This window comes from Equus quagga, chromosome 1 (genome assembly GCF_021613505.1).
Source record: "Equus quagga isolate Etosha38 chromosome 1, UCLA_HA_Equagga_1.0, whole genome shotgun sequence".
Taxonomy (NCBI): Eukaryota; Metazoa; Chordata; class Mammalia; order Perissodactyla; family Equidae; genus Equus; species Equus quagga.
In genome coordinates, this window is record NC_060267.1 from 2,648,607 (window position 1) to 2,674,420 (window position 25,814).

Consider the following 25,814-nt stretch of genomic DNA (forward strand, 5'->3'; position numbering starts at 1 on the left):
AAATTGGTGGCCAAGGCATCCTGTCCTTGTTCAAATGGTTCTTCTGTTACTGAGGAAACCTTTGGAACACTCTTCTGGAATTGTCTTCAGGACCCATGTTTTGAGTATTTTATTCGTTCTTTCAGGTCAGATCAGACGGTTTAGAGGACTCTAACGAGGCACGTCTGCTGACTGAGCTGTTGGATAACTATGATCAACCCAGTGACACCGTTTTCAGTCACAAAGAAATGACCACAGATTTCTTGAGTTGGCTGTAAACCGAAGCAGAGGCCTCCTTAGGATATGTGTGATCTCCCTTGGGGAGTGATGATTTGAGGGATACAAGATGTTTATGGAGATGCGATTATCAGAGGTTAAAAGACAGTCAGAACCCACAGTGACTTCATTTATCAATATTAGCAATCCGAGCTGCACTTATGTTTTGTTGGTGCACATTGGGGACTGAATTAGCTGCTCGAGGCAGCATATGGCTGCTAGAAGGATTTCTTGTGGTCCTTTTATTGCGTCCCCACCGAGTGTAAAAAGCCTATATAATTAGGCAGACTTTAGGCTTGGTGGCCATATAAGTTAGCCCTAATTGTCCTATATCCACCACTCATGGTGTTCATGTTAATCCCATGCTCTCTGAAGGCATTTGGGCTTCTGATCCCTGGTGTTCATGCTCTTTTGTCCCAGGAAACTTTGAATAGAAGGCATCCTTCTGCTCAAAAAACCCTCAGAGTATTTCATGTGCCAGTTCAAATGCCCTTTAAGCTACTCTCAGCTAAAAATACTTCTTCCTTTTCCTGAATTTTTATAATATTTCCGCAAGCCTCCCCTTGCACTCCTGATCAGCTGTCTTCTGTTGTAGCTCTTTGTGAAGAGTCCTCATCTCCTTTCAGAGGGTGTCTCCTTGACCTTGGGGAACCGAGGCTCTGGCTCTTCAAAGAGACCCACTCGCTTTTGGAAACAGCAGAAAGTACTAGCAAGTGTTTGAACCTCTCCCTTCGTACTTTCTCCTCACTTCTCCACCAGCCCTGATCGCCTTGACTTAGAGCTTAGTTTTGGGTTCTGATGCTTCTTACGGACTCTGCCTAGTTTTGAAGATTCTCGTCTTACTCACCACAGATCTCTGGGGTTGACCTGCCTGGTGCTTCAGTAACTCTGTTCATTCGAGACCTTGATGACCGATTTCTGCTTCTCACTATGGGATCCGGGGCTCTGTCCACCTCTTATCTTGAGGCTGCTACCCGGAAGGAACCACACTTATGGTCATGGGAAGAACTGGGATGGAACTGAGGATGGGAGTCCATGGAGCATGCACCTTTGTTGCCACCTAGTACCTAGCACTGTTCTTTTATGGGCAGAACCTTGATAAAAATCTGTTGATGGAATGAATTAAAAATGAAACTATGGTTCTAGCAGCATCTCCTGACGTGGAAGGACGTTTACTCAGCTAATATTGGGTGTGCTTCCTCAGGTGAGGCACCATGGTGGGCGCTGAGGATTCAAAGATGGCAAGGTGGAGGCTCCTCCCTCAAGGAATTCACACTCCACTGGAAGTCCAGAGTTAGAGAAACGTCTGGGTGGTCAACTTGGACAGAGATGGTAGAGAACCTATGAAAGTGTGGGCTTTAATCCCAGGTCCAGTTCCAAACAAATCCTGAATATGTAGGGGAGTTACAACCTCTGAGCTGGAAAAATTCCTGAGAAAAATCGGAAAACTTAGCTCTTGAGTCTTGATGCTGGCTGTAGAACTGTGGCTTCTGAGGGGAGGGGAGGAGCCAGGTGAGGGATTTGGCATGGGGGCAAGTGGAAGTCATGAACCGGTCTCCCAGGGCTGCCCCTTCTACCCTTGGGTTAAATTTTTCTGGGATACTGGTTAGAAAAGGAGGGTTTTTTTCATATGGGAATTAAAAACATTGCACGTCCTCCTGAAGATCAGGCTCTTTTATCGGCATAGCGCAACTTGTAAAATAATGAAATCCGTTCTGATGTGCAACTGAAGTTCTGAATCTTTTGGAGACGGGGCCCCAGCCTTACCAGTAAACTGAGCTTTTACTTAACATCACAGATGGCATGGTCAGCAGTTTTTGATTATGAAGCAAGCTCTACAAAAGTAGAACAACCAAAGTGATCTTCCTCTGTATTGAACTGTACGTTATCTTTCACAGCATCTCTTTGGAGAGGCAGCCTTGAGGGCTGGAGTAAGTAGGTTATCCTCTCATCTAACCAATGCGAGGGGCTTTGGCTGCTGTGAGTGACACTGGCCCAGAGCCGGGTGGACGGAAATGTGGGTAAGTTGCACTTTGAGGTCTGGGTTGCTCTTTGTCACTCTGTCTCCTGCCGTTGTCAAGCACAAACCAGCTGCCACCTCCAAAAGCTGCTACCCTTGGGGAACACTGTCCGGAGCTGTTGACATGCTGTGTGTCAAGGCGGCGTGGTTCAAAGCAACAATTCCAGTAAGTATTAGGCTCTGCTTGGAATGATGACGTGGAATTCTGGATAAAACATTTGTAATTCTGGATAAAACTTATTTCTCTTTGTTTCATTGTAGGAAGACCGCATAAAAAAATACGATTATTAAAAAAGAAAACAAAAAGGCTATTTATGGTAGGCTATAGGGTCTCTTCCTTTTTCATGCTTCTACTTGTTTGATGCTTTTTTCCTTGCATTTTAATTTTTCTGGATGGTCATTAAGTAATAGTCAGGGGGATGTTTCTGTGACATTTTACAAACGCTATTCATGGTTTACCTTATGCAATTTCTTTTATCTTATTTATAGAAAAACTGCAGATTCAAGGACAGCTTCTGTCCTTCTTCATGGAAGATGTTTTTGGTCAACTCCAACTACAAGTTCGCAGGGAAATACACTTTGTGGAAGAGTTTCACAGCCTTAGGCAGAAACTGAGCCGCTGTCTAAGTACGCACTGCAAATACCGGGAGTTTGATCCTGGAAACCTACCTAGAAAACAGTATGTAGAGAGCTGTCTCCACACCGAGGGGTGAGTACAAAGGGCTTGTGGTCCAGATGGAGAATCCTTCACCAGGGAAACAGCATCAACTCATAATGGCACTGTTCACGATTTCTTAAGGAATAGCACATAAAACATATTGAAGGGAGGTAAAATAACATGGAAAGCTCCTCAAAAAATGTTTATTTTTTATCATGCCCTCTTTATATGATTCCCAAGTAATTCCTTCATTCATTTAATGAATATTTCTTAGGCACCAACTATGTGCCGAGCGCTATTCTAGGCTGATACTGCTTTCTTCCTCTCTCTGTTTCTTTCCTTCTTTCTTCCTTCCACCCTTCCTCCCTTCCTCCCTCCCTCCCTTCCTTCTTTCCTTCTTTCCTTCCTTCTTTTTCTCTCATATTGATGAGAGATTTTAGCTTGCCTTTTTCTTATTTATTTATCCAGTTTTTTGTCGTTATATTCTTTTTAAGTCATAGTCACAGTCAAAACTTAAACAACGGCATATGTCGTCTTTGATACCTGAATTATTTGATGCTACAGTATGGTCGCGGCCACCATAAGTAATGGGGAATTAATTAAGAAAGCAAAAGTGACCACATTTCTCTGAAAACATCCGTAGTAATAAAGACAAGTACAGAAAAAAACCCCCCAAAACAAGCATAAGCCAATATCGGATTTGTGCAATATTAGGTGACTTTCCTCTGTAGGGAGTGTTGATCTTTTCTGTGACCTTGTCTGGGTTCCAGGCATGCTTTCTGCTGCCCCCTGGGCTGGGCCTTACAGGTGCGCACAGGTAGGGGGGTGCTGATGACTTCAGTCCTGGGGGTGCCCAGTGGAAACGAGCTGCCTACCTTTGGGCGTCATGGTCATTGAGACTTCAACGCTGGGCAGTTAGAGGTGGATTTTTATCCTTTAAGAGTTAGGGTGTTTTTTCCTTTTTTTTTTCTTGTAGTCCATGAAGTGCTCAGTAACTCAGATTCCGGTCCATGATACAGAGAATTTTTATGAGGGTTAGGTGGTCAGATAGGTAATAAATTTCAACAAATTTACGTTGTCTTTTTCTTTGGTTGGTTTGATTTAAGTTGTGTCCTTGTTTAGGACTTGGGTTGCGTGGCTTTTCATAAGCTGTCCTATTCCACTAAGGTGACAACAACAAGAAAAATTACAAAGCGGTCCCTCTTCGCAGAACACAGAGAGAACGCCCGGGGCCGGTGCCCTCGCCTGAAATAGAGGGAAGATCATTGCCCCTCTGTGCTTTATTCTGTACTTAACCTATGAAGTCACCTCATAAGACCGTGAATAGTATTAATGGTCTTAGATTAAATCGTTACACAATTTTATATTTCACTTTGCCCCCAGCTGGTTAGGTTATTATTACCCCAGTAAGAGTTTTCACCAGTAGACCCGGAGGGGAGAACAAACCCTCAAGGACTTAATGTTTGGGGAGATGGTGGGATGGTGAGGGTCCCTGCAGGCGACAGTGGAGTCCTCTGAGGGACAGCAAGCTTCTCTCATGTCAGCATCTGCAGACAGGATCCTCTTCAGGCTTTTTTTCTTTTTTTTCTTTAAAGTACTTTCGGTTTCTCTTTCTGCTGGAGATCTTAGTTCCTCTGTGTGGGTGCTGTCCAGGCATGAGCCATCTGATTTAATTTAATGTTATCCTGATGAAGTTTGTTAATGACGGCGAGGCGCTGGAGGAAATCTTTGCCTGGCACAGTACTGTGTATCTGGACACTGGAGCCCCAAAAGCCACGTCTGTGTTTTGCCCTTAATTCAGTTTCCTTGGGTCGAATAGCCAGAGAACAGATAACGACAGCGATAACAGATCCAAGCAATGTTCTAGATGAAAACTTACAAAGCGTAGAACTGCCTGGGAACTCTGGTTTTCCTCGGTTTGTTTTTGGAGGAGCTTTTTCCCATGGGACCTCGGTCTGTTAACAGTGATGCTTCTTTCAGGGCCACACAGCAGGATGGGCGCCGGGTGGCACCTGTCACGCTGGTTGTGGCGGCTTTCCAAAGCGGCTGGCTCCCCCTTCTGGCCGAATGCTAACACATCATCCAGTCGCCCTGGCACAGCCTCCCTCCTGAAGCCGGCGCTGTTGGCTTCTGTTCCCGTCTCTCAAGCTCTGGGGTACACCAGCCACCTCTGAGAAGAGACAGTCAGAGGACGGGCCTGAGCTCTGGCAAGCCTCTGCAGACGTTGCTTTAGGGAAATACGTGCTTGCCTTGTGTTTAATCTTTTGGCCAATCAGAATTTTATATTTTTGGCAACAGAAACTGGTGTCTGTTTAATATAAATTCACTGAGCATCTGCCTAGGTGGAATTCTACACTAGTGGTTGGGGCAGGGTTTAGCATGGAGAAGCTATAAAATATGAACTAGGCAGCACTAACTTAGCTGTGATATTTTCTTAATAAAAAATGGGCACTAAATATAGTCAATATATAAACAGCCAATATTTAGAAAATAATTACACTTGCTGTATTTCCCTTGTTGACTTGGTATTGGGGCTGTTACAGGAAAAATGCATAAAACACAGACCTTTGCCTCTAGGAGTTTTACAGTGTGTGTGCGTGTGTTTGTGTATTTTGTGTATATGTGTGTGTTTGTGCTTGTGTATATGTGTGTGTTTGTGTATTGTGTGTGTGTGTGTGTGTGTGTTGATAGGAGGATTCTAGGTGGAAGGAAGGGGAGTGCCAGGTAACTTCACAAACAGTTACAAGAGGAGGACAGGAGACGTGCTGTCGGGACAGTCCTAGCAAAGCTCTGGGGATTTGGAGCAGGAATGCTCACGTCTGGACGGACCAGGAAAGGTTTCAAGAAGGAGGGAGGGGCTTTGAGAGGGGCCCTGGATTCTGTGGGTTCTATTTCCACAGAACCTTAACATATTTCAAAACTGGTCCAAGCCTTCTTGCACGATCTGGAAACAAGAGGAAATGGCCCAACCCCTGTTTCCAGCATCCAGAACTCTCGGCTAACGTCCAGGTTAGCGTGATACTATAGGCTAAATAGGATGTCGAGGGTTTGATTTAAAAACCAGCAATGCATTCGTCATGTTGTTTCCAGAGCTAAATGCTATCTGAGTTCAAAACAGTTGACTTACATACAGAATTTTGGCATATAGTCCACTCGCTTACCACCGTATGTATTTGGGATTTGAATTAACGCCAACAATAAAGCGTTAGTGTGTGCTCTTCTGAAAATCATTTTTCCCCTCAAAACTTGGAAAAACAAAAAAAGCAAAATATATGGGGCTGACCCCGTGGCCGAGTGGTTAAGTTCGCGTGCTCCGCTGCAGGCGGCCCAGTGTTTCGTTGGTTCGAATCCTGGGCGCGGACATGGCACTGCTCGTCAGACCACGCTGAGGCAGCGTCCCACATGCCACAACTAGAAGAACCCACAACGAAGAATACACAACTATGTACCGGGGGGCTTTGGGGAGAAAAAGGAAAAAATAAAATCTTTAAAAAAAAAAAAAAGCAAAATATATGATACAGATTGCTCTGTATAATTTGTAGAATCCAACAATTATTTATTTTGTATCTTAATACGTTGAAGACACTTGTAAGGATTACTATTGTTCTTTATAATTTGTTACCTTGTAAAGGTATTTTTAAATGTTCTAGTTCTATGTGGATATTTTATTTCTGTTGCCACTTTTTAATGGACATCCAGAATTGTTAAACAGAAAAGATTACTATGCTAAAGACACAAAGAGATTTTAATTTTCGATAATACCTTTGCAGATCATATTCTGCCCTATTTTACCAAAAAGGCTTTCACTCTGGGTGAATTTGTTGATTATACACTGAACTAACTGGAATTTTTCATGTATCAAGAGCAAAGTACTAAATTCCTCCTTTAAAATTGACAGTGAACTTCCTTGGTGTTATTAGGACCATCAGGGAAATATTCCAGTCTCGGTGATGGAATACTGATGTATTGTATGACCAAATCTCATTAGCTTGGGGGTATAACCTGAGTTATATCTGAGTCATCCTTGGTGGGGGTTTTGCATCATCAGAGAAAAAACTTAAAAACTGAGTCTATACAATCAGGAATTAGACAATGGATCACATGCTGTCAGCTGGGCGTGATCAGTATTTCTTCCCTTGTTGCAGTTCACATGGAACCGTCAGATCACTGGCTGTAGAGAATGGCACAACTCTTCTGACATTAATACCACCAACCAACAATTGGACATTTCTAGACTTTAGATTTCTTAGTTCAAAATTCAGATACAAAATTAAAATGTCCGTGGCAAGTAAATAGTCCTGGTTTTTCCCCTTATTTGTTCTTTTCCAGATAACTTGGTGCCACTTATTACTATGTGATGAAGGCAAGGAAATACATAATTATCCACATTTTGAGGGTTGATGGATTTACACTTGACGGGCAGCCACTGTGTGGCTGGGACCAAGGGTTTTTCTTCCCTTCTTTCATTCCTCATTTCTTCCTTCTTCCCTCCCCCATCGCTCTTTTCCCCAAACATATTTTCAGAATATTCCGTGTACCTTCTCTAAGGCAATTTGCTAAATTGTCAATTTGCCAAATGGCCAACTTTGTGAATCCATTGTTTCTTTTACTTATTTGGGTTTCATTGATTGGCTTTTATTTTATCTTCATATGATAGAATTCCTTCTTTTTAAGGAATATTCTAATTTGTCTCAGTTCCACATTCCTGCTTTTGGAATTGGAGACTGACAGTAGAGAGAAGGGGGACTGGGGGAATAGGAGAGAGTCAGAAGAAGTGAATATTTTTGAATATGCAGAATTCTTAGGAAGACATGTAGCATTGGTATATTCTTATGCATGGAAAGAATGCCTTTGTAAGAATTCTCCAAAGTCAAGATGCATTCAAGTATGTGCACCAGTTTCAGTACTAGAAAGACACTAGCTGCTATAACAAACCCTCCCACAAATTTTAGCAGCTTCCCATTTTAGAACTTTATTTCTTACTCATGTAAAATTTCAGTTGGGATTTTTCTGGATGAAGTGTCTTTCCTCCACATTATGACTCAAGGATCCAGGCACCTTCCACATGGCAGCTCTGCCTTTCCCCAGGTCTTTTGCATTCAGCCAGGCCAAGGCGGATGAGGGCAGGAAGAGGACATATCAGCTACTTATAAGCCTTGCTCCCAGAGGACACCTTGCATTCTGCTCATATTCCATTGGCACGAACGGGTTGCACGGCCACAGGAAGTGCAAGGAATCCTGGGAAGTGTAGTCTAGCTGATGGCTAGGAAGGAAATGAAATAGATTTTGACTAATAGCCAGCAGTCTAGCTATCCAAGAACTTTTCACTGTATATTATATGACCAGGGCCATGCTTAGCTTATAGGGTACGTTGGTGCAAATTAGAGAAAGGATATAGCCTTGTGTGAGCATGGGGTAGTGAACGGAACACCCCCTTAGACTGAGCACTCGTGCGCCCTCATCTGGACAATGGTACAGGGCGGTTCTGTTCATGAGTGCAGTCAGCGAATTGTTTCTCCTTATGAATATATTCTTCTCATGAATAAGAGTGGAACTGAGGCAGACGAAAGTTGAACTTTCCTTGAAGTGGTGTTATAAGGACAAATGAAAACCCAATCAACTGAAACTAAATGGTTAAAAGAAACAGGTAAATGTTGTGATTTGACTTTCTGCACATCGGCTCACGGCAGCTTGGGCTGCTTCCGTATTTCCAGGTCCTGTGCTGGTGCTGGGTAGGAAAGGCCAGTACAGTTCTGTCCCTACTCTCCAGGGCCTACACTCTTCCTGGGAGTGGTGTAAACAGAGAAGGTCAATGGACCGCGATCTGCGACGCCTGGGAAGGCTGAGTTTAGGGTCTCACGAAGTCACTGTGGAAGCACAAAGGAAGATGTCATTAATTCCATCTGCTCCAGGGCTTGGGGTGTGTGCAGGGAGAGACTCAAAAGGGTGTTACTGAAGGAGGCGATGACTGAGTTTAATTTCTGGGGAATAAGGGGCAGGAATGGCAGGGGAGAAGCTTGAATAAGGGTTTGATGGTATGAAACACCATCCCGTATTCAGGAAACTGGATGTAATTGGGTATGAATGTAAAGTGGCTTGGGGAATGTGAGGAGGAGGCTGGTTGGTTGGATTTTAGCCAGGAGATGCTGATGGGGGCCAGGTGACGAAAGGCCTGGTAAGACTGGCTAAGGAGTTTGGATTGTATCCTGAAGAAAATGGAAAGTCGTTGGATGGCACAGCACGATGAAATATTCTATGTTTTAGGACGATCTCTTTGGTGACCGTGGAGGAGTGTAGATAGGGGTGAGACTCGAGGCAGAGGAGTCAATGAGAAGAGCCTTGCAATCATGCGCCCGGACTAAAGGGGTGGCACACTCTGGGACGAGCCCACGCTTTCTGCTCAAGGGCTGGCTGGTAGTGGTGTCATTCACTGAGTGCAGAGGCAGAAGGCCTGGAGGAAGGTAGGCAAGTTGCTTTAGACCTGCTAAAAGTTTGAGGAGTCCATGCGCAAGGATAATCATGCATAGGATGTATGCTCTCCATGGATGTTTTGTGTATTTGCAAAATTTATGATGCATTTATTAACAGATTTGTTGACACATAATCAGCATACAATTAACTGAATATTTGAAGTGTGTAATTTGGTAGTTTTGACTTGTATACACTTATGAGACCACCACCACAATTAAGATAATAAACACATCCATAACCCCACAAAATTTCTTTGTGTTTCTTGGTAACCCTCTCCCTGTTTGCCCCTGTCCCTCTGGCCCCAAGGAACCACTGATCTGCTTTCTGTTACTATAGCTTTGTCTGCATTTCCTAGAATTTAATGTAAATGGTATTATATGTGTTATACTCTTTTATGTCTGGCTTCTTACATCCAGTGTTATTTTGAGATTCATTCACGTTGTTGAGTGTATCAATAAGCCCTTCTTTTTGATTGCCAAGTAGTATTCCACTGTAAAGATATATTTCCATTTATTTCTCTATTCACCCATTGATGGATATTTTTTTCCAGTTTTTGATCACAAATAAAACTGCTATGAATATTCACATACAAGTCTTTGTTTGGGTAAATACCTAGGAGTGGAATGGCTGGATCATAGGTTAGGTGTGTGCCAAACTTTGTAAGAAACAGCTAAACTGTTTTCCAACATGGTTGTGGCATTTTACATTTCCACCAGTCATGTTGCCCAATATCCTTGCTATCACTCGGTGTGGTCAATGTTTACAAATGTTAACCAGTGTGGCTGGAACCTAGTGGTATCATATTTGTTTTCAGTTTGCATTTCCCCAATCATTAACAAGATAGAGCATCTCTTGATTTGCCTATTTATCATCTATATATCTTCTTTGCTGAAGTGTCCAAATATTTTGCACCCCCAGCCCCCTTTTTAAAATTTGATTGATTGTTTTCTTACTGAGTTTTGAGTAAGTTTGTTTTAAAACATATTCTGGATACAAGTCCTTTGTCAGATATATGATTTGCAAATATTTTCTCCCAGTCTATGACATCTTTTCATTATCTTAACAGTGTATTTTGAAGAGAAGAGATTTTAAATTTTGTTGATGTCCAATTTATCAATGTTTTTCTTTAATGAATCATGCTGGCGAGCTGTAGGGAGGCCGAGGGAGAGCGCAAAGATGGCATCTCCTGGCCTATGTTCCCTGAGAGCACCTCCATAGCCTTTAGATTTGTGGTAAATCTGAAGCCTGTACTTAGGCTGAAGCTCCAGGTCAAGTAAATGGCCTTTTTCACAGGAAGACTGGGGTGTGTTTTGGTCTGCTGTCTGTGCCATGCCCTGGAGATGATAACCTGTCAAGAGCTGTCTCTCTGATTTTTCCTTTTCACAGGGCCCAGAAACATGAGGCTCCATGGACAGACACCACAGCTGGTGCCCACAGTGTCCCCTGTGTGGACCGTGCAAGCCTGCTGGCTTTAGCGGATCAGTGGGCGTGCTTGGTAATTTTTCATTGAATATCAGACATTATAAATTTGACCTTATAGGGTCCTAGATAATTTTTGTATTTCTGTAAATATTATTGACCTTTGTTCCAGGACACAGGTAAATTATTTGAAAGCAGTTTGATTCTTTCAGATGTTGTTTTCAAGTTTCGTCAGTTAGGACCAGAGCCTTGCTTAGCTCAGTGCTCATTTTGCCCCGTGCTGAGGCAGCATGCTTCTGTCAGCTCTACCCAGCTCCCTGTGGCTGCTGTTTCCCCTCTCCTCTTTTTCCTCCTGCTTCTTCTTGCAATTTACTTGTTTAAAAAATCAGGTTATTTGTCTTACAGAGCTTCTCATACTCTATATTTTTCTGATTGCATTTTCATCGGTTCACTTAATATATTCTTTTATTTTTTTAAGTAATTTTTCTTTTTAAAGATTGGCACCTGAGCTAACAACTGTTGCCAATCTTCTTCTTTTTGTCCTTTCTGCTTTTTCTCCCCAAATCCCCCCAGTACATAGCTGTATATTCTAGTTGTGGGTCCTTCTAGTTGTGGCACGTGGGATGCTGCCTCAACGTGGCCTGACAAGTGGTGCCATGTCTGCGCCCAGGATCCGAACAAGCGAAACCCTGGGCCCCTGTAGCGGAGCACGTGAACTTAACCACTCGGCCACGGGGCCGGCCCAATATATTCTTTTCTTATTTCCCATAGATTAGTAATTACATATAGAGACTAGATCAGATTCAGTCTGAAGATGCTTTAAAGATTCCTGTAGATCTCACATACTCTCAGACTGTAGAGGGAACCTATAATCGCTTAGTTGAATTCATAAAATAACATACCTAATTGCTGGTGATCAACGTTGAAACTGAGAAAAAAAATTCCATTAGTTTTCAAGATTTCTTCATCTACTTTAATCAACATTTTGAGAGCCTGAATAGTAATTGGTAATTAGAGAGATACATTTCTTTATATTGATTGTATATAATTAATTGTAAAGTCTAACAAGTCTCGGCACATAGAATATTTGTGTTTCCATTTCTTATAGCATACCTGATAAGTAATTTGTATCATCAATTGCAACTAGCTTATCTACTTGTGAAGCATTGCCAACTATTTATCCTTCTAATTTCAAATATTTTTCTAATTACAATTGGTTAACTGATAAAACTAGAAGTAGGAAGTGAGACCAACCCTGTTCTGGTGTTTCCTTAACTGCGGAATCCAAAACCTGTCTTCAACCATACCAATAATCTCATCTTGTGGTTGTTGGAAGAATTAAATGAGATAATACAGAAAAGGGTCTAGCATGCAGCAGTTCTGCAAAATTGCCAGTGTCTTTCCTTACTGCTTTCCACACACAGAATACTCATTTTCTTCCAAATACATTTTCTCCACAATTTCCAAAGGAGTGGTTCTCTTAAACAATCAAATACCTTTTTAGTGCCTAATGTTAGTGTCGACTTCCATCATGTGTATAATATACAGTAGTACTCTGATTGACAGGTAAAGAGACAATTCGTTCCTGGTAAATATGTTTTCTAATTTTATTATAGAATCTCCTTGTTGACAAATTCATTCCTTGGTTAATGATATATAACTTCTCCATCAAATTGTGGGCACAGCTCTATCACTTCATGTGCTAAATTGCATGGACTTGTTCTTTTTTTTATTGAGATATAATTGACATATAACATTATATTAGTTCCAGGTGTACACCATAATGATTTGATATTTGTATCAATTGCAAAATGATCACCACAATAAGTCTAGTTAACTTCGTTGCATGGACTCATTCTGATACATGATAATTATGCTGAGGATTTATAAAGTTATGCTATCCTAGTATCTTTTTGTATTTAAGGTATTTAGAACTCTTCCTAGTTTTTTTTCTATGATTGGAAAATGGAGAAATGTTTTATGAAGGTCTAAGATTATTGTAGGTAAGTGAGATTATATACACTTATTTATGTCAGATGATTCTGCTAGTTATAGAGAATAGAAAAATGACATCATGCTTGCAAACTCTTCTGATACATATTTACTCAGGTACTGGTTATCCACCATTTGTTTTTTAAAATTAAATGTCTGACTATGAATTTGGTTTTGAAGAGACACTGGTTTATAGTTTAGTTACTCTTTCCTTCTTTCATGCAACCTCCTTGGTTGCAAATATAGTCACACTTTAATTTAATTTAATTAACTTATTTTTTGAAGTTTGTTCTTTATTGAGGTAACATTGGTTTATAACATTATATAAATTTCAGGTATACATCATTATGTTTCAATTTCTGTGTAGATGACACCATGTTCACCACCCACAGACTCATTGCCATGCATCAGCACACAGGTGTGCCCTTTTACTCCTTTTGTCTTCCTCCCCGCCTCCCCTCTGGTAAACATCAATCTAATCTCTGTAGCTATGTGTTTGTTTGTTGTTGTTGTTTTTATCCTCCAATGAAATCTTGCCATTTGTGACAACAATAAACTAATTTTAAAATTTTCTTTCTGACTTTCCTTTAAACCTTTCTGGTCTCAGTGGTTCTGTGTTAACGTCCTAGTGCCCACACTTTCACCAAGCTGACATTTAATTTTTTAAAAATCTATTTTCAAAACAGGCTACACTGATATACTTTTCTCAATTTTTATTTTAAATGCACCTCAGAGGCTGGCCCCGTGGCCCAGTGGTTAAGTTCCCGTGCTCCGCTTCCACGGCCTGAGGTTTGGGCGGTTCGGATCCTGGGGACAGACATGGCACCGGTCACCAAGCCATGCTGAGGCGGCATCCCACATAGCACAACCAGAAGGACCTACAACTAGAATATACAACTATGTACTGGGGGGGCTTTGGGGAGAAAAAGGGGGAAAAAAGGAAGAAGATTGGCAGCAGATGTTAGCTCAGTGCCAATCTTTAAGAAAATAAGTAAATAAATAAATGCACCTCAGATAATATTTGTAAGACATCACAGGAAAAACTGCAAGAAGTTACTAAGATTTACTTAAAACTCTACACCTGCTGCCATACAATAAAGTTAAGTTAATTTAATCTTTAATTCAATCCCGTATCTATCTATTTTTGGGGAAAGTTAGTTTCAGGAAACCAAGGCCATGGCCAGAGTACGAACTATCTTAACCATTAAGGTCAACTAAAAAAAATAAATAAATAACCCAAACTAATCAAAAAGAGATGGTTACAGCCCGGTCTGAAGTTGTATGCTGAGGTAGATAAAATATAACAGATCTCACATGTGGTTTTACACTCCTCCCGTGAGGGTGAGACTGTGAGGTTACTGTATATGTTTATAATAGGATATAATACAATAAAACTCTTTTCGTCGGAAGGATCTGAGGTGTTCTTTGTTAGAATACAGTATGAGTAGTTCCCTCTCCAAAGGACGGTATCGGTGCGCAGCTGGCCCCTCACTGACCCACGTGCTTCACTTCCTCAGAATTATCAGTGGTGAGGGATTTTCCATTTTCACTTAGCTGTCATACACAATACCAGTTTGTGTGATTTTTCAAACATGTGAGGATATTGGGGACACAAATTAAGGATTGTACTATTTGTTCCTCCCATTGTTTTAAGCAAAGCTCTAATGCTGATGAACGCCTAGGACACGCTTCAAACTCTTACTAAGCCAGCAGGCTTCCTGGACCCTGAGCCGTCAGCTGGGGCTTGCATTTCATTCACTGATTCATTCATTCAGCAAAACCTCATTGAGTATCTAGTATTTGCTGAACACTATTCCAGGTGCTGGGGGTTGAACAAAGATTGACAGGTAACACCCTTGTCCTTACAGAACTCCTTGAACACGCTTTCAGCCAGCTTCAGCCAGTCTCAGACTGAGACAGGGGCTGTGCTCCCGCGGGGCTGGAGGCTGGGGGCCACGTGCAGGTTGTCGAGTCTGGGGTTTCAGCTGGGACTGGAAGGGTGTGTCACCTCTCTGCTCTCTCCAGCCTCGGAGCATCCTGCTTCCTCTGCCTGCCTGTCCCATCTCCCTGCTCCTTCTGCTCCATCTTACTCGCGCTTAAAGTGCAACTCACTTGTCTTCTCCTTCTGAGAGCCCACAGTTGATCGCCTCTGCTCTGTCCCCCAGAGCAGTTGTGTTTTTTTTCTTTTGTGAATCACAGTATTTATCACATAGCACTGTAAATTTGCATCACTGTCTGTCTCAGTACACTCTGAGCCAGCACTTGTGCCCAAGGCGATTTTCATCTCGTCGGGTACTTTTATAAACTGAATAAACCAAGGCTGGGTGGGCATGGCTAGCGTCTGGTGAGTATGCAGTAAAACGTATGGACTTGACGATGAGGGACTGGGCCGTGGCCTCGGGTTTGTTCCGTGACTATCTCACGCTTCTCTTGGAGGCGGTCCTGGTGATTCCAGCCTACTGTAAACGGCCTCTAGTCTAGATGGCGTCTGCTTTGGCTGTTTCTCAAATCATCAGCCGTTTCTGCAGTGAAACTGCTGACCCTTCGTTGTGCATTCTGTTTTCAGCAAATGCAACTATACACAGAAATAAAAGGTAAAGGAAACTATTCTTTTACAAACTCCTCCTTCCAAGCAGACCAGTCTGAATACGGCAGTAAAATCTGGCTGTCCCATCGGGGCTGTAGACATCTTTAGAGCAGTGAGGAAAATGAGAACCTTCCGCGTCACATCTTTACCGGGATCAGCTCCAGGAAGTGGAGCTGGAGGCACCAGAGAGCGTCCCATAGGCTCGAGTGGCAACAGTGGAATTGGTAAGTGTTTTTGCTTTTTGGCCAAACTTAGTTTTTCTCCTTTTCTACTCACCTCGTTCCTCCTAGGGCAGCATGTGCCTCGATGGAGCGAAGTCAGAGGCCTTTCTGGTCCTTCCCACCTGCTGTAGGGCGCACTGTGGGTCCCAGCTCTCTGGCAGAGGGGCAGAGTCCACAGGAAAGCCTCAGTGATCTCTCGTTTCTGTAAGAACGGCCAGCGTTGCGTTGGCTTCTTTGGTCTCCCCCTCTCAGTGTTAAATCTTTAAATCCTAACACATGTATATTTTGTATCGTCCACGTGACTTGTTTCTTCTGTGCTTTGTAATTGATCCCTGCATCTGAGAACTTTGATATACTGCCTGGAAAGTAGGCAAGTATTGATTCTGCTTATGAAGCCCCCTTTTTTCCAGTTGCAATTGGGGCCAACTACTTTTATATTCGCTATTTCGGGCCAGAAGGACTTCGCGTCTCCTCAAATTCTCAGTTTATGAAATAGTGGGCGGACTTCTCTAAATTCTTTCCTTAGCTGCTGTCTTGTTTGCAACTGGACTTGGTGTTTCTAGAAGTTCTGTTTGCAGTTCTAATCTGAAAAAAAAAAATCGAAAAAGAAAACAACACCTTTCCACCCCACCCCATCCCCGTACCCATGGGATTTCTCCTTTTGTTCATTATCACATTGTCCATTTTCAGGTTGAAATCTTCTCCCTCTCGGCCAATTGGCTTAGGCTTTGAAAGCTATTTACATCATTTCCCCTCATGTCATCCAGAGCACGGATCTTGCAGCTAATCTCTCTTTGGAACCAGATTTTGCAGGTTTTCAACAAGAGTTTGCCTTAGTTGGAATATCTTTTCCAAGTTATGCTGTTTTTTTCAGCATAATATAGTTGTCTGAAATACAGACTCTGAGGGCAGACAGAGCGCTGGGGTTCAGATCTCCGCTCTTCCCTTTGCTAACTGTGTGAACACAGGCATAAAGCTGGCCCCCTGCTTCTGTTTCCTAACCTGTAGAAGGAGAATCATCATAGCGCCTGTCTCACAGGGTCCTCGTGAGGAGCGAACGAGATAATGTGATTACAGCCTCCAGATGAGTGACTGACGGGACGCGTGTTGACTACTGATATTTTCACCCTACAGTCTCAGGATTTCTGTCTTCACTTGAGGGGGAATTGGGATAAAGAAGGGAGCTCCTGGAACTACTGAATTTTTACCCTCTAATACTGATCTTGTGCTTTGCTGATTTTCCTAGATCTACAGCTACCTTGAACTTAGTGCATCACAGACTGCCTGACCCGTAGTAGGCCCTTGCTGACCATTGTTGAAGCAGTGACTGTGTTCTCTGACGTTGTTACCACTGTCTCAGATCTATCACGCATTGTTTTGGCCTCAAGGATTTGGTCTGGGTTGAAATGTCACCCTGTTGGTTCAGGGCCCTTCTCACACGGAGGGCCAGCTCTGTGCTATGAATTCTACAAGCTGCCCCCTGACTGGAATGTTCTGTGTCTGTAGCTCTCGGGTGCCTGAGCAGGAAAGCTGATTCCTTCCTGTGCAGCCACTGAACTGGAGGTCGGGTCCCTACCTGGGCGGAGTCGTGATGCCATCCCTACCTTTGAGCCGCTGCGACCGCCTTCAGGACCAACTGTCCTGTCTGTCAGTTGTTTTCTCTTGATAGGAAAGGAGCCTGGACGCCACCCCTTGTCCCCATCTCCTCTTTGGGTTCTGGCCTGAAAGGACCTATTGGTTGATACTGGCCATGTTTTATTTGTTTTACTAGGTGTTGTTATTTAACTGTTTCCACTTCATTGAATGTTATCTTTATTGATGCATCTGACACTATCTTGTCACTAGGTCAGGACACCCTGTGACACCTTGGGTGGGTGACTTAACCTCTGGGGCCTTAGTTTCCTTTTCTGTAATTGAAAAGAATTGGCCTGTACCATCTCCTTGGTCTATTCCAGTGCTAAGGTTTTATGAGTAAAGACTAGGTAGATAAAGGAGACTTCTTCACCTTTTTCTTCTCTTCCCTTTTCTCTGATTAACCCCATGAAAGTTTGTGGGAGAAGAGAGGATGGTGTTAACTTCCCCCAACTTGACTCCTAAGCAATTCCTGTGCTCAGATAGGGTTTGAAAATTCACCCCGTCCAAGGAGGCTGGCAGTTTCCCCCAGCCAGGCTACCAGCCATCTTCTCAAGACATCAGCCTGCTCCTTCTCCTGATTTAGAAACTAATATTAATTTTCTGGTGCTTTCTCCTAGCAAGCGATGCCTAAATATTGTACTGTGCAGTGTACATAACAACCAGGGTGATTTTTCAAAAAGTAAATTTTTTCTTGTCATTCCCACATCTCCCACGTTTCCCACGTCTCTCTTGCTCCATTGTCCCAGCCTTGCTGCCTCTTTCTTTCAGTTTCTGGAAAGCACTAAGTCTTTCCTGCCTCACAGCCTTTGCACGCCTTTCCTCTGCCTGAGATATTCTCTCCTGTGCATCCCCCCCGAACCCTCTGTTCTTCCTTCACTTCCTCACGTAGCTGACTCCTTCTCATTTTTCAGATCTTAATCTAAATGTCATTATTCAAAAGAGCCCTCCCTGGCCACTCAGTTGAAAGCAGGTCATTCCTATAAATCCTTGTCGTAGAGTCTGTGCGTTACACACACAGCTCTAATTGTAACTTGTACATTTTTCTATTTTGTCTGTTGTCATATTTATTGTCCGCTTCCCCCATGAAGCTGTAAGCTCCGTGAGGACAGGGACCCTGTATTACTTTATTGCCAGTGCATGGCCGTGCCAGGCATGCTATGCCTCCTCACTGAAGGCCTGTTGGACGGATGGAAGAGTGAGTGTGATTACAGCATCTTCAACAATATGATCTGTGTTTCCTGTTGACTCCTTAGATTTCCTGTGCCTCGTCGGCTAGAAAGATAAAACCCAGTACCAGGATGAAAAGAACATTTTATAAGGTAAGTATTCCACATCCTTGTTTTTGAATACTTTGTTTTTTAAAATATGAAAGATTTCTGCTTTCATATCTCTACTTCATCTGCAGATTGGAAGCGAAGGGATCTGCAGAGCGGTCAGGGAACTGGGTATCCTTCTTTCCTGGATTAAACAATTCCTGGAAAGCATTAAGCAATTCAAGAAGCCAAGTGCATTGATTTGATTGTTATTTTGAAATATAATGAGAATCACCAGAAGTAAATTTATAACAGTGTGTTTCTTTTTAAAAATTATGTACATAGTACTGACAGCAGGTTAGATGATTCAGAATAGACTAGAGGAATTTAACATCATAAAGTTTTGGAGATAAGCAAATTGTCACTACTATGTACATTTTCTGAAGTTTCAAAGAATGCTTTCATCATGGACATGTTTTGTTACTCCCAAGTACATTGTATAAATTTAATTTAAAAGTGTATAACCAGAATTAACTCATGTAACATTTGTGGAGGGAAAATGACAGCTTTCTGGGATACAATATAATGGTACTGAGATTTAAATAGATGCCCTGTATGTGATTATTATCTACTTAAGGGTTTGATGAGTATTAATTATGCCCAGTGTGAACTTAGCTGCTAATAGATTTTGATTTTAATTAAATAAGCTGTGTTTCCTTCTCCTGGATATCCTTCCTATGACAGCGATTTCACTGAGTGCATTGGGTAACAACAGATCGACCACATAGGACACACACGTAGACTAAGTACTGGAAATGGTTTACTAGGAACGACTTTGACAGATAACCCAAGCCACAGAAACTACAAGTAGCCAAGAAGAAATGATGCCTAACTTGCTAATGCTCCTTTGGGCGCTGAACAATTAGGAAAGTTGATAGAGGCAAACAGAAGTCTAAATGCACCTCAGATTCCACCACAGAAAAATTTCCATAGTGTCCCCAGACCTTACTTGCCCAGCCAGCCCTTCAGTTAAATGAGTAATAGGGCCTGACCATTGTTTTCCATTTTCAGACTCTACTTCATGGCTATTGGGCAGTTTCAGCCAGCAGCTTGTGTGATGGCCAACTCACTTTCACAAAGCATCGTCGTGCACCCGCTGCTCACCGACAACACTGTGATCTGGTGTGTTGTGATGTGAGTGGGGGGGCTTCTTGAAGGCCTGTGTGGATTTTGTCCTCAGCACCTCTTCTCTTCACTGCTTTCCCACCATCCAGGTCTTCTTGTCAATCATACGGTCATTTTTCTATTCACGAAGGGCCACCCTGTCTTGATTTATCTCATATTCCAAAATTGCCTCTTTGTTCCCTGTCCCTCCTCCTTTCTGCCTTCTCCATCAACCCTCTTAGGCCCCATGTCTTATCTCTAGTGGGGACCTCATTACTGGACAAATCCACAGGGAGGCAAAGGTGTGGGGAGCAGAGGGGACTGGCCCCGGGGAGACTGGAGGACCCTCTTCCTCACGTGCTGCTGATCTCCGGCCCCCAGTGCAGGCTCCAAGGCCGTCAGTAGTGGGCAGCCTTCCTTCTTGGGGAACACTTGGGAGAGCTGGCATCCGGGGGATCAGGAGCCTCCCCTGGGCTTTGCAGTGGACCTGAGAGGAGGCAGTGCACCCACGGCCTCTCATTGCCCCACTTCCAGGGCCCTTTGTCTTCCAGGAACAGACTCCCCTCACGGTTCCACTTCCACAGAGCCTGGAGTCTCCTCCGTTCTTAAGCTGCTGCTTTATTTAGGGACTCCACACATGAGAGGAGCTGCGAAATAGTCATTTGCTGGTTGGCAAACTTCAGGTCCTTATGGATAGAATTTCCCCTGTGTTCCCCAATGCCTTTGGTTGACTGAATTCAATGTTTTTGTTTGTTTGCTTGTTTCCCAAATTCTTTGGTTTGCTCAGAACAGCCAAAAGGCTGATAAACTCAGTCCGAAGCACTATGGGAATTTACAAGTCATCGCTGAGTAAAAAAACAATATTCATGTTCTGGTGCCTATCTGCAAGCAAATTTTTTTCAAATGCCGAGGAGAAAAGCACAGTTTTAGTGTGTTTGAGTAAAGACTGGTGTATTGAACAGGCAGCTAAAGAGAGAGAAGCTGGGGTCCTTGTGCACAGCGAGGGAACTGTGCTGGTGGGGTCCCTGTGGGCTCAGGGTCCTTCCCTCCGATTTATAGGTGCCACTCTGGGCTTTATCAGAACCAGAGACGGTTACAGTTTGGGAAATGGCCACATAGCCCCAAATGTTCATGGGATGCTCTATCAGCCCCAAAGCTATGGAGCATATTGCTTCTGATAGAGCCCTCCCGGATCGTACCTAGGAGACTAAATTCCCATCAAAATGTTTATCTGTCAGTATGTGATTAGAGCTAAAGGTGTTGAACCTGTCCTTAGCACGGGGTGGAGCAGAGGGAGCCTGAGTACAGTGAGCAGCCTGGAGTGGTGGAAAGAGCCGTTAGTGGGGTCAAGAGACCCAACTAGTCCCAACCCTGAATCATCAGCAGGTCACTCATAGAAAATATCAACGCCCTCGCAAGCCGACCCCTCACCCCTCATCCCTTCCTCTACACCACTTCTCTCCCGCTGGCATGCTTGTATTGACTTGTTTTTTATTGACTGTCTCCACTGTATCAGAATTGGCTCTGTGGGACAGGACTTCTGTCTGTCTGTTCCCTGCAGGGTCCCCAGCACCCAGAACGGGGCTTGGACACAGGGCTCTCGGTAAGCATGTGGTGAATGTGTGACCCCATGAGTGAATGGGTTGAGGCCTTGGCCCTGCTGCTCTCTTAGGACGTGTGGCCAATGTCAGGTCACTTCGCCTCCGGGTCCTCCATTTCTGGATTGGTCCTGGGTGAAGTTAGTAACCACGGGTGACCTATGCAGGTATCTGCACAAGGAGGGTCTTCCCTTAGTCCAGCTACGCTGCCCTCTCAGGGGCTCACACACTCTTCTTCTCTTCCCACCACCTACCCCCAAGGCCTGCTTTGCCTTGTTAATTTCTCCGGATGCTTTAAGGTTTCATTCAGACATCATCCTGCTGTTAATGGTTTCACCCATGCTTTTCTTCTTCACAGAACCTATCATAACCTATAATAATACAGAATCCTCTGTATGTTTAATATCTGTTTCTCCCACTAGATTGTCCTACTGTCTGATTCACTGCAGTTCTGCCCAGACCTTTATACACAGTATGTGCCCGATAAATATTTATTGAATGAATAAGTGAGTGAAGTAGTGAACTGGATTCGACAGCCTGCGAGGTTTCTTCCAGTTTGGGCACGTCTGCTGCCGTAATTTTCACTGGTTGGCGTGAACCGTGAGGAGGGTAACATGACAGTGCTCACCCCCTTGAGTCCTCTATGAGCACCATTTTATTATCTGCAAAACAGTGTATTTAAATCAACATAATTTTTACTTGCCCCAAATAAAAGGTACCTGTAAATAAATATATGACTCTTAAAATTGGTTACTGAACTTAAACGAACACGTTCTTAGCTGAAACATGTTCGTTTGAGTACCGTGGGGAATCGTGCAAACCCCAGGTGGAATGTGTCTCCTACATTGGGAAACACTGCATTATAATGAATTTCCACTGCCTCATTCTGGTCCAACTTAGAAATAGTTGCCAATTAGAACTTGGTCATTTTAACCTACCCACAGATACCAGTTTAGAAAAAGTGAAGCCACGATGTTCAGGTTTCAAACTGGTTTCAGAACTCCTGTCATTGTTTCCAGAGACGGAGGTACCACAGACGCTCACGCAGTCAGTCAGTCATTCCGTGGGGCTGATGAGTACGGCTCTCGACAGAGGAGGCTGGGATGGTGGCACAGCCCTCGTCCTTCCCCCGTCAGCCTGCGGGGTGAGTGGGCTCTGCGCAGGTAGCCGAGATGGATGCCGCTCCCCGGGGAGGGTCGCTGTGGGAGTCCCTGTTAGCGGTCAGATGCGTGCGTGGTGGCAGGAACAAAAAGTAAAAGCTCAGCCAGGCTGAGGAGAGAAATAGAAAATCCCGAAAGCAGATGCAGAACTGTGCTGTGACTCCCCACATGTCATGAAGACTCATGAGAGTGGAGTCCTTCACTCGGGCTGTCAGGTGTTAACTGAGAGGAAGTCCAATTGCTTCTGTGAACATTTACTGAATGCTCACTATCTGCTAGGCACACGGTCATGGCTGAGGTAATAACGATAAATAAAACTCAGTATCTCTCCAGCAATGTAGGACCTAGGAAGAGAGATAGTAGACAAACAGTCACACGGTGAAATGCGAGCACTGACGGAGCCTCGTGGAAAGTGCGGTGGAGTGGCCATCAGGCCACGCTGCCCTGAGGAGTGGAGTTTAAGGTCGTGTATCCTGTAGGACTCGGCTCAGGTGTCGTCTCTCCCAGCAAGGCTTCCTTGGTGCCCTCCTCCCAGCCTGGCTCCCTCCTGGGTTCCAGGCCCCTCGCACAGCACGTTTCCAGAACAGCAGTTACCACGTCGTCTTATAGGTTTCTGCCTCCTTGCTCATCTCCTTCTTGAAGGCACAGCCAGAGACTTACTTAGCGTTGTGTCCTCAGTGCTCAGCACAGTGCTTGTCACACAGCAGGCACTCAGGAAATATTTTTGGAAGGAAACAATGGCAAACAACAGTGGCAGTGAGGCTGGAAAGGGGAAATGGATTGGGGAGAAGACAGGAGGTAAAATTGGTAGAATTTGGTGACCAACTGGTTAAGGAGGGATGGGTGCGGAGGAAGCAGTCTGAGACGACTCTAAGGTTTTGTGTTTCTACTGATTTGTAGTGAACGAGGACTCAGAAAAGGGCATTGTAGTGAGATTCTAGCATTTCCTTTTGGCCAAACACAGAAATGCTTTGAAATTTGGACTTCATAGGAGCATAGAATCTCATAATTTGAAAGGACCAGTCAGGCCACATGGTCCAACTCTGCATCTTATACTAGACCCTTCTTCGTAACACTGCTCCCATCTAGCGTATGCTTACATTGAGAAGAGCCCTCTGTATCTGTAAATAATCCTGCTTTTGGAAAACTGTTTCTATTGGTCTGAAATCTGTCCTCTTGAAACTTATCGTACATTTCTCCTAGTTCCCAAACTCGGGGTTTAGAGTGATTCTGACCCGCCTCCCACAGGACAGGTGGAGTCTTTAGGAGGATGCTGGGGAAGAGGAGGTTCTGCCCCTTCCTCTTAAAGGCTCAGCTGGAAGTGACGACCACCCTCTGTGCGCACAGACCAGGCCAGAACTTAGTTACAGAGTCACAGCCAGCTGCAAGGAAGTGAAAATGCAGTCTGGATTTGGGGTAGCCACGCATCCAGCTAGACATCGAGGGCTCCCTGCTCAGAGAGAGGGGAGAACACTGTCAGGTGACACAGCCACACAGTCAACATTTGCAGACAGCGCTCATTTCCTCTTGCTTCCATCTCAGCTTCCTCCCCTCCTCCCACCTGGTCTCTCTCCAGGCTGAGCAGCTCCGGTTCCCCCTGTTCTCCGTGTCATGGTTTTGGGTGCTTTCAATGGCTGGAGCAGATTCCCTTCCAAATGCGTTCTTGACACAGCCTTGCTGGCTTCTTGGGGCCTTGTTTTCTCAGAGTCATTCCCTTGCTTTTCTCTTTTATAGTTTATTAGGGTTTTAAAAAATCATATAAATAATATACGCTTGCTGTAAAATTGAAACAATACCCCAGCATATAGAGAAAAAACAATCGCTTCTCTCTGCCTCCCTACCTCTGCCTTCCCGTTGATGTCAGTTTGCTAGGGCTCTTCCCCAAATTTTTGTATTTTTATCAACAACAACAATAAAAATAATATGCATAGATATCTTTCCCTTTTCAGAAACAAAAATAGTATGACGCCCTTTATTCTATCCTTCAACCAGCTCTTTCCACTTAACGTGTCAAGGACAGCCGTCCAAGTATGTATGTATATACATCAAGTTCATTTTAGGAGCTGCAAAATATTCCATGGAATGTGTGCAGCAGACTTCATTCCATCACTCCAGTCTGTTGTTTTGGTTTTTGGTCCATACAAACAGGCTATAAGGAGCATCCCTGTACGTATATCCTGGTCTGCGCTTTTATTTTATAGGAGTGCTTTCTAGAAGCAGGATTGCAGGGTCAGAAGATATGCTAAATACTGCCACATTATTTTTCATAGCTCTTGTATTGCTCATTCCCCCCATTCCTGCCAGGACTGGATCTTATTGCTATTTTCCATTTTTGCTGGCCTGATGGTTGAAAATGGCATCCCATTGTTTTAGTTTGCATTCCCCCAACAACTTGTTAAGTTGATCATCTTTTCATGCGTCTATTCCATTTACACTTTCTTTTTCTGAGATGTATACCTCAAAATGTCCTATGGGCCATTTACTTAATAATAAGTTTGCAATCTTACCTGAACCTAACTACAAACGCCTGCTGCCTAGGATGCTGGAAACCCTAGCCAGGGCTGGCTCCTAACCTCAGCCTCTGTGACAGGATAGAAACTCTTACAAAGGAGTGGGTGAAATGGCTTCCCAACCATGCGGTTGCATTTCCTTTAAACGGAACTGTTTTCAAAGCAGTTGATTCGAAATGAGGCTCTGGTGATTTTCTGTTTTCCACTTCCCCATATCATTTGTGAGTGCGTCCCGCCTAGTTTAGCTCAGGCTTACAGGGGCTTAGCTGAGGAGGCACAGTCGGGGGCTGGAGACGAACAGCCACAGCTTCAGTAGCCTCTGCATGGTAAGATGATATTTTGAGACTCAGGAACTGGAGAAAGCTTTCTCTTCATAGAAATCAGGCCCCTCTACGCCTTTTTAGCTACGATAATTTACAAGATTTGGTGATAATTTCCTGCAAAGTACAAGCTACAGTGGATGGTGGTGTCTCAGCTTTTCATCCATGTATCATGGATGGGGCCCTACCCTGGGGCTCCCTGGTTGCAAGGATTGGTGCAAAATTCAGGAATGGCCTGTGATCCAAAAAGGTCCAATCAAAGTGCATTCCAGGATTTGCTCCCTGGGGAGAGAGTCTCTCTCTTTTCTATGAGCCTTAAGCTTGAAGGGTTGCAGGCTGAACTGCTGCAGCCATGTTGCTACCATGAGGACAGAGCCTGGCTGAGAATAAAGCCAACATTTTAATCACTGTGGTTCTGGGAATCCACCTTCCTCTAGCTTCTTTCAACCTCACGTGGGTGCTGCTTTGCAGTCTCTTAAGTGAGCTTCTATTTGAAAACTACAGATAGGAGGACCCGAGGGCTTGGTTTTGGGCCTCTCCAAGTTTCTATT

At 43.8% G+C, this 25,814-nt stretch overlaps 1 protein-coding gene across 1 annotated transcript; it reads left to right on the plus strand.

Moving 5' to 3' along the window:
- Positions 1-2,270: 2,270 nt before the first annotated feature.
- Positions 2,271-22,440, plus strand: IL26 (interleukin 26). Its single transcript, XM_046674477.1, is given in 9 exon segments — positions 2,271-2,441; positions 2,537-2,549; positions 2,552-2,604; positions 2,776-2,984; positions 10,791-10,899; positions 14,684-14,814; positions 19,583-19,705; positions 21,237-21,278; positions 22,293-22,440. Coding segments are annotated over 9 exon segments (999 nt in total).
- Positions 22,441-25,814: the final 3,374 nt, after the last annotated feature.